At 48.7% G+C, this 9,469-nt stretch overlaps 1 protein-coding gene across 1 annotated transcript; it reads left to right on the forward strand.

Moving 5' to 3' along the window:
* Positions 1–1,723: 1,723 nt before the first annotated feature.
* RPL8 (ribosomal protein L8) lies at positions 1,724–6,239 on the forward strand. The gene is made up of 6 exons (XM_075520216.1): positions 1,724–1,880; positions 2,141–2,284; positions 3,703–3,844; positions 4,287–4,505; positions 5,640–5,755; positions 6,040–6,239. Exons 2-6 carry the CDS (start codon positions 2,147–2,149, stop codon positions 6,196–6,198), a joined length of 774 nt encoding a protein of 257 aa, XP_075376331.1. The 5' UTR covers positions 1,724–1,880; positions 2,141–2,146; the 3' UTR covers positions 6,199–6,239.
* Positions 6,240–9,469: the final 3,230 nt, after the last annotated feature.

Genomic DNA, 9,469 nt, shown 5'->3' on the forward strand with positions numbered 1-9,469 from the left:
CATGAATTAAATAATAATAAAATGAATACAAAGTATAGTTGATACAGGATAATAAGACAATTGAGTGTACTAAATCATTACATGACTACTTATCTTCTTATATAATTGATTACTAAGTCCTTACTAAGAACATGAAACAGGAGTGACCTATGTAATTTGCTGGTTATATGGGCATTATTTGGAAATTCAGACAGTTCCTTAAGGCTCCAATTCTTGTCAGATTTAATGGCAAAAACTAACAATGCTCCTGGCCCCACAACTGAAGCCAACAGGAACCATAAATCAAAGTCTCTAGATATTCACACTCAGTGTATCAATGTAAAGCAAAGCAAGCGGCAGTTTGTCATAATACGTTGAGCTGTAATATGTCAAACGGGGCTCAGGCTGAGAAGCTGACACCCCGGCTGTTGGTTGGAGGGACAGTAACCTCAAGCAGATGGGCTGAGTGGACAACTGGCTGTGCTAACCTCTTTACCTGTGGTGGCTGACTCTGACAGGGATCGTGACTCAGAGCCCTCAGTATTAGGATTTTTTGCCTGTAATGAGGGGTGTAACTTCCGTTTGTCCTGGGAAGACTGATGTGGGAAAGCTTATCTATCAAGAAACGGCGGATGTTTAGGTTCTGCTCACCTCAAGGCAAGGAGAACAATGGCAAGTATGGGCCTACGCTGATGAACTTATCCTCATTTCCAATGAGTCAATACAAAGTCATAGTCCATCTCTAGTGAATTGGGTCATCAGCAGTGACCTTTTCGGGAAGAGCGGCCTCTGATGCTGAAAACCTAGTGTTAAGAAGTTAAGGCACTTTCCATTTCCCCTTCCAGGGCGTAGCGCAAGTTGATAGGAACACTAAGACGATTACCTCTGCTCTGCAGTCTCTCTCAATTATGCCCTAATTAATATTGATAAAAACGTGGCAAAGGCAGCTTAAAGCAGCCGCAGGGTTTTTCTCTTCAGTCACTTCCTAGCCTGAAATCTGCAGCTGTTGAAGAAATCTTAAAAAAAATATAATCAGTCAAGGAGCCTCTTCCTGCAAACAGCATCTTCGGTCCGGCTAATTTATAACGGTTTTGGCACGACGGCTTCGTTCAGGAATGGCTCTTGGCTGGGGGAACTTGGTTGTTGACGCGAGGTCTCCAGGCACCAGGCAGGCAGCCCTCCCGATTTTTAAACAGTGATCGCCTCCAGAAAACCCCAACGAAGTGGAGCAATGAACTTTGAGACCCTTGGCCAGCGCGCGGGGGCACTCCCTCTCCACCCCGTCAGAGCTGCGTCAAACGGCGTTACAAGCTACCGAGACGCTGCCCTTGCCGGCCGGCCTGCCCCGGGCCGGGCAACTGCCCCGGGCTCCCGCCTGGACTGGGGCCGGGGGGGTGGGTGGCAACCCCCGGCCGCCACGGGGCCTCTCTGCCGCGGCCGAGACGGCGCCCCCCGGGCGGGCGCGTCAGGCAAACCCGCCCGGCGCCCCCTCGCCGCGGCCGCCCTGGGCCGGGCCGCCTCACGCCCGGCGCCGCCGGGTCAGGCCGGGGCGGCCCAGGGGGGAAGCGAGGACGCCCCGGCTCAGGGGCGGCGCGAACCGCCCGGCCGCGGCGGTGCCGGGAGGCGGCGGGCAGGGCGCCAACGGCTGCCGGGGGCGGGCAGCCCCCGGGCTCGGGCCCTCCCCCGTCAGCTGCCCCGCCCTGACGTCGCTGGCGGGGCGGGGCTGCTCCCGCGCTCTGCTCCCGCCCCCCCCGCAGGAACGGCGAGAGCTTGGTTGCCTGGCAGCGGCGCGGCGTGACGTCACGGCGGCGCGACTGCCGTCTGCCCTCGCCGCGCCGGAAGGGTCTTGGCGCCGCGGTGACGTCGCTACTTCCTTCTTTCCCAGGGAGGCCGGAGCGGAGGTAGGAGCGCGGCCGCCGCGTCCCCCATCCGCCGCCATCCGCCCCTCACCCGCGGCGCGGCCGCCGCTGCCGCCCGCCCCGGCTCTGCCCCCGCTCTGCCCCCGCGCGGGGGGGAGCCTCCGGGCCGGGCCGGACCGGGCGGCTGCGCGCAGGGGGCCGGGGCCGCGGCCTGGTGTCAGCGGCTGCGGGGGCATGGGGGAGGGGAAGGAAGGGGCGCCCTCGCTAACGGCGGGTGTCGCTGCGCCGCCCTCTGCCCGCAGGGCGCCATGGGCCGCGTGATCCGGGGCCAGAGGAAGGGCGCGGGCTCCGTCTTCCGCGCCCACGTGAAGCACAGGAAGGGCCCGGCCAAGCTCCGCGCCGTCGACTTCGCCGAGAGGCACGGCTACATCAAGGGCATCGTCAAGGTAGGGCGGGCCCTTCGCGGCGGGGGGCCGGGGGCCCCGGCGGGTGCCCGTCCCCGGGCGCTCTGGGCCCCGCGGGAGGGGTGCGCGGATGACGGGGCCTCGGCAGGCCTTGCCGGCGGGCGCCTAGGGCCCCGCGGCACGCGTCCCGCCACACCTCGCTTGTGTAAGGGATCGGAAGGCCTGCCAGCCGTGCTGAAAGCCGGGCCGTATTCAGGCGTCTGACGAAGGAAGCCGTGGTCCTGGAAACTGTTAACTGCTTTGGATTTATGACGGTATTTAAATAAAGAAGCTGGCAGCACGTAGCCAGCGGTACGATTTTGTGTTAGAGCTTTGGTGAGGTGGGAGTATCAGCGTGCTTTTGTAGCGCCTAAGAACTCCCAGTGCCTCACGAAACACGGGTGGGGAGAGTTGTCCACGTAGTTGAGCGTGTCTTTAGAGAAAAAAAATCAGTCTTCATAAACACTACCTAGTGTCCATCATTTTAGTTCTGAGCGGTGGGGACAAGGCAGAACTTTTTCTTGGGGTATGATGCAGTGTTTCAGGTGTCCTGTAGGTATTTTTTGGGTGTCAGTGACTTCGACTGCAAACAGTGCCAGTGAGTACCCAGCTGGATGCCCTGAACATCTGCCCGTCTCTTCAGCCTTTTAGAGCAAGGTCGTCTTCAGGCTGTAGAAAGAACTTTCTTCACACTAACCATAATTGAGTTTGATGATAAAAAGTAGGTAGGTTGGACTTAAACTTACGGAATACATGGCAGGCATTACCTGACAGGGTTGAAAACAGCAGAAAAAACATTAATACTGGACACCAACAACGTCTGAGCTTTCCTAGAAAACAGACACATCTTAAAGGGCTTTAATCACTTTGCTATAGTCTAAATATGCGGTTGTGTAGTGGAACCTCAGTGCACTTCAGGAACAAAATTGATGTATTTTTCCAAGAGAAAAAGAAACAATAAGTCTGTCCATCCTCATTTAGGGGCTTATATAACCTCAGTGTACATAATACCAGAAGGTTAGAAACACTTCCATTCTAAGAAAACATTTGGAGGAATTGCTGTGTCCAACTTTGTCTCTGCCCAAAGGCGGCTGGGCAACTAGTGGAAGTGAATTTCTTAGTATGGAGAGATCTGGTATCTGTAGAATGTCAGGAATAAAACAGTTCAGACACGATTAGTTTGAAGCAGTACACTTAACCAGAGTCATTATTTTGTGATACAGGTACTTGAGGTTGTATTTTTACAAATGTGAATCTTCAGCTCATTCACATCGGCAGAAATCAAGATCCCTCTGAGAAGGGGGGATCCTAGTGAGAATTACCTCAGTAGTAATCATCTCTGGGTTTTCTAGTGCTTTGATCTCTGCAGAACCCGTGACAAATGCTGTATCCCATTCTAAAGCACATCTGTGTTCCAACAGGACATCATTCATGATCCTGGCCGAGGCGCTCCCCTTGCCAAGATTGCCTTCCGTGACCCATACAGGTTTAAGAAAAGAACCGAGCTTTTCATTGCTGCTGAGGGTATTCATACTGGTCAGTTTGTTTACTGTGGCAAGAAAGGTGAGTTAAAACGGAAAATGTGTTACCGGGGCAGTTTCAGAAGGCTAAAGCAGATGTCATCTGAATATATGCAGTTCAGGATGTTTAAGTGCAGGTGTGAGCCATCACAAAGCAGTAGCTTCCACTAGCTTCAAGCAAACCTAGATTTCCCTCTTGGAGATAAGGGTCTCGTCACGCAGCCTGTTTTGATTAACAAGCCTCACCCCAGTTCTTGTCAAGTGTTTGGATTGTTCTATCTAGAGTCCCATTTTTCCTGCCTTTCTGTTACACTGAACGTGAAGCTTGTGTTTCAACTCAAACAATAAAAAGTGCCCCTGCCTGTTGCTACTGAATCGTTTATGCTGTACCCTTCTTCAGTGCACGGAGGCCCACGTTAAATAGAATTGCAATTCAAGTACAGGAGCCTGAATGAAGGTGTTGATGCTCTGATTGCTCTTTGCAGCTCAGCTGAACATTGGCAATGTTCTGCCTGTTGGCACCATGCCGGAAGGCACCATCGTGTGCTGCCTCGAGGAGAAACCTGGTGACCGTGGAAAGCTGGCCCGTGCTTCTGGAAACTATGCCACCGTTATCTCTCATAACCCTGAAACAAAGAAAACCAGAGTGAAGCTGCCTTCTGGCTCCAAGAAAGTGATTTCTTCTGCAAACAGAGCTGTTGTTGGTAAGGAGTGACACCTATGAACTTGTATTGTCACTGAGTTTACGTACCACTAAGTAAGCTTTTAAACAGGGCCCTGGTTCCCAATACTGTCTAGAAGATAGCATAATTTGCAGGCCGGACCCAGGATTATGCACAGGGACAGTCTGTGCACAGGTGCCTAACTTGATATATTGTGCCTGCGTTACTTTTGGTAATGGGAACTTAAACTTGGAGGTAGTTTGACCTAGTGAGAGGATGGAAAAGTAGATGCTGGTTGTCCTCGAGCTGTAATGGAATCACTCAGCCTGCGATTCCAGTAAAATCTGCAGTACTCTGGGAGGAACTGCTGCAGAAAATGGCGTTGATGGTTTCCTGCTCTTGATTCAGCAATGGAACCTATGGGGTAGTGCTGAAGGTGTTTAGCCGCTGTAGCTGTCATCAGTTGGGTGGAGTATTCTGGAAGGTCTGACAATAAAAATACCATTGTCAAGGAGACGTCTTACTAGGTTTGTTATACACTTGACTGACAGCTGTACTTATTTTTTGATGTTTGATGTAGTCCTGGGCAAGCGTTAAAGGTGCAAGGAGAGAGAGAGAGAACTGTTGGACTCAAGCAGTTTTACTTGTCTTGATGAGACAGAAGTTACCAAATGTCCCTGCATCCAAATAGAAGACATCAAAATTAATAATCTGTGGTCTGTGACTCTAGTAAAATTGACTAAATAAATAAGGAAATACGTAGCTATTAAACGTCAAAGGGCTCTAAAGTCCACTGAGCTCTCTCAGTTCATACTTTTTTTAGTTGTAACACTAACAAAACTTTTTTCCCCACCAAGAAATTCTAGCAATAAAACTGCTAATGCTCTAGAATAAAGTGCTAAGATCAATCCTATGTGTATGGATTGAAAAATGGTAACTAAAATATGCGTCTCCTTGCACATCTCTCGTATTTGTGGCTAGCAGTTTGAGCTTAATCTCATTGCATATGTTGGCTGGAAAATACTAGTTAGAATACACAGTTGGGATTGTTTGAGATTGGTCTTCAGAAGCTTATTCTTAGACCTTGAATATTAGGAGTTAGTCTTGTTCTTAACTGTTTCTTTTGCACTCTTGTCTGTTACATTTGCATGTTCCCATTCTTGTAACTTTTTTCAGGAATTGTTGCTGGGGGAGGTCGTATTGACAAGCCCATCCTGAAGGCTGGCCGGGCCTATCACAAATACAAGGCGAAGAGAAACTGCTGGCCACGTGTCCGTGGTGTGGCCATGAATGTGAGTTTATTTTCAGTTAGAGTTTTCACTTTCCTTTTGTATGGTTTAGAATGGATTTGTGTGATGTGGGGAGGAGTCGGGCATGTATCTGGAAAGAAAGCTTCATAGACTACCCTGTAATTGCACATCTAATTAGGGTAGTTAGCAGCACTTGATAGTTACTGCATGGTATGAAAAATGAAGCAGTTAAATTTTTTGTCCCCTTAAATCAGTTCATTGCTGTTAAAAACCATTACTCATTTCTGTTGTTAATTATATTGACGACTTGCTTTTCTTTTCCACAGCCTGTAGAGCATCCCTTTGGTGGTGGTAACCATCAGCACATTGGCAAGCCTTCAACCATCAGGAGAGATGCTCCTGCTGGGCGCAAAGTTGGTCTCATTGCTGCTCGTCGTACGGGTAGACTGCGTGGAACAAAGACTGTGCAGGAAAAGGAGAACTAAAGACCCAGTATGGAGTTTACAGAATAAATTTTTAAAACACAGCTTGTGTGAAGTTCAAGTTATCTGTTCTGAGGTGTGGCTAAAATGGGGATAATGTTCAACAGGGGAAGTTGTGAGTGCAGATGAGGGTTTTTTCCCCTGCCTTTAAGAGCAGGAATTCTTTCAGCCAGCACTTTCAGTCTGTAAGCTGGTACTGCAGGCTGGAATGAGGCTTGGTGAGGGTGGTCTTGTGCCCAGGTGTGATGTTAACACTGGCCTGGTTATGTGGTTGCTTAGGTTTGACCAAGCATTACAGACTGATCACATAATCCCTTAGTTGCCTGGTTTAACCTGTGAACCTGGCTGAAATGGTTAAAGGGTGCTTGGTTTTCTAAGTTCATAGACTCTAACATAATTGTTTTCCATTTTTATCTATCATCTGCTATGTTTCTTTGGAGGAAAAGCTTGTGAGAGTAGTAGAACTCCTTACAGAAGAAGTGTTTCACCTACTATTACTGTCAAGTTTGGGCCTCCTTTTTGAACCATCAAGCTTCAACCAAATCAAAGATACTTCCACCTGAGCACAAACTCAGAAGTTTGAAGTGTCACAAAACCTGCCACCTTTACTCTTTGGAGTAGGTTTGGAAAGGGCAAACAGTTTCAAAACTCTCTCCTTTGCAGGCCATTCAGCAGAGTGGGGTCCAGCTTTTCATGACTGGATATTCCTAGGTACTGTAATAACACAGGTAATAGCACTAATGCTTCACGCTAGGAAGCTGTATTCTTATAAGAACAGCTGTCCTATGAAAAGCCAACTTTTTGGAGGGGTGAGGAATGAGATAAAAGTTGTGGGGTTTATTGCAAAATGGTTTAATTCACAGCCTTCCTGAACTGGCCTGGGGAGGGGAAAAAAAAAAAGTAAAACTATTAAAGCAGCTGGAGCTCAAGTTTGCTTCTGAGCACACCTGAAGCAAGGACTCCTGTTCACGTTCTGCAGCACCTCTGGCTGTGCTGGAGAGGTGCAGTGCTGAGGGCACCATAGCAGCACCACCCCTTGCTCTGAATCTCAGCTGGCACTCGCGCTGCTGAAGCCCAGGTGTGGGTCTGGGGTTACCGCATGCCCTTCTCACCTGCCTCCCTCTGCGGGCTGGTACCCAGGTCCCAGGGGCTCCCTGGCATACGTACCTGCTGCGGCAAAACAAAATGGCATCCAGGGACAAGCGTGCTCCCTGCCTGCTCCAGTGCAGCGCCCGGGCCTAGTCTGCTGTCTTGACTTCAGCCAGTACCACTGCTGCTGCAAGCCAGGGGCAGAGGGGAGCGGTCAGGTCCAGTTTCTGTGACGCTGACTTGCTTCTTTTAGTCATATAATTCAGTCTGTTGCGATTAACTCCTGCGTAGCTGGAAGTGCTACCAGAATAGACGTGGATTCCTCTAAGGGCAGGCTAGATGTTCCCAAACGTAGTAAAGCGATGATCCTTTGGAAGGCATGACGAGCTATACAGAATGCAACAGCATATTTGCTCTCTGGAGGAAAAGATTCTTTCCCTTAAGCTACAGGGTAGTTCACATACAGCAATCAAAATAATGCCACTGATTCTGAAATGCCTGTGCCAGACCTCCACGTACAAGTATGACCTTCTATTGATAGGAATCCAGTGGAATGCAAAGCAAGGAGGAAAGTTATTTTCTATATCTACCCACAAAAATAATGCTGGCAAAACATGCCTAGAGAGGAAAAGGTGATTAAAAAAAACCAACCACACACCTTGAAGAAAGGCACCAGATCACATTTGGGAAAAATCTAAAAAGCAATTCGACAAGTTTTGTTTCTTTTTATACACCCCCAATACCATCAAAGTTTGTGAAAGTTCATGCCTCGTGATTTTGCCATGAGGTCGGAAGCTCTTGCTTGTGTGCCCATATTCTCCCGCTAGGGATCTAAATTTAACACTCCTTCTCCCAAACAATACCAGAAGACGACCAGTTGAAGTATTTAATGTTCAAATGACTACCTTGACAAGAGCCTAGTTAAGAAAGATTTCACAATACATCAAATACAGCAGAAGTTTCCTCACACAAGAGTCATTCTTTCAGGCTGTTGGTACAAAGAACTTCCAGAACAATTTGCATTAAATGCCCCTAAAGGACTCACAGAAACCATGCTTTCCAACCACGCTTGGATTTGTTGACTCCATATATTTTCTAGGGAAGGGAGCAATTCTTACTGACAATACTTGCCACCTTTGTTGCTGATCGAAGGCTCTGACAGGTAGCTCACAGGCTGCCAGGCATTCACAGCCAACACCTGGAGTATCAGTGAGCTAAATCTATAGGTATGGAATAATTGCACAAATAAATAAGCACTATATTGCTGAAGGTAGCTACAAACACATTTAATGTAAATATACAGGATGCAATGCTAAATGTCACTTTACATTCACACAGTAGTATGAGGATTTTGAAGATTTGAGTCCATTCTCCAAACTGAGGAACAATTGCTCCTGTTGCAAGTAACTTACTGAAGTATAGTCTCTTGTTATAAAGTTTGCTACAAATTGGAGGTTTATCTTTCATGTTCGCATCCTGTAGGCCTGAACGCGCACACCACAATCTACCTGCTCCTTTGGAAAGACTACCTGGAAATTGCTCCTTGTCAAGGAGCAATGGTTTTAAACTAAGGGAGGGCAGATTTAGACTGGATTTAAGAAATTTTTTGCAATGAGGGTGGTGAGGCTCTGGAACAGGTTGTCCAGGGAGGTAGTGGAGGCCCCATCCCTGGAAACATTCAAGGTCAGGTTGGACGGGGCTCTGAGCAACCTGATCTAGTTCAAGATGTTCCTGCTCTTGCAGGGGGGTTGGACTAGAAGACCTGTAAAGGTCCCTTCCAATCCCAAAGCATTCTATGATTCTGTGATTCTAAATGAAAGCCAGGGTTGTGAAATATCCTAGGGTATGTTCCAGACATTACCCCGTAACTGTGCTAAACAGGGAGTTTATGCCAGTCGACCAAGGAAGAATTGGACATGTCCCTTTGTTCACACATGAAAACTTTAAGCGTGTGAACAGGTAATGAAGTGGTCCCTGGGGCAACACACATTTTGGACAACACACAGTAGGACAGGACTACTTGGACAAACTGAACTGGAGGAAGAGATGAAGCCAGAGGTGGAATTTTATGCAAGACAGTGCTTGAAAAAATTGTGGGGAGTCCACGTGTGTGTGTACATGCCGAGCAGAATTTATGATTGCAAGCATCAGGCTGCGGGAACCCCCCGCACGGGTGGAACCGCAC

Source organism: Mycteria americana, chromosome 1 (genome assembly GCF_035582795.1).
Source record: "Mycteria americana isolate JAX WOST 10 ecotype Jacksonville Zoo and Gardens chromosome 1, USCA_MyAme_1.0, whole genome shotgun sequence".
Lineage (NCBI taxonomy): Eukaryota > Metazoa > Chordata > Aves > Ciconiiformes > Ciconiidae > Mycteria > Mycteria americana.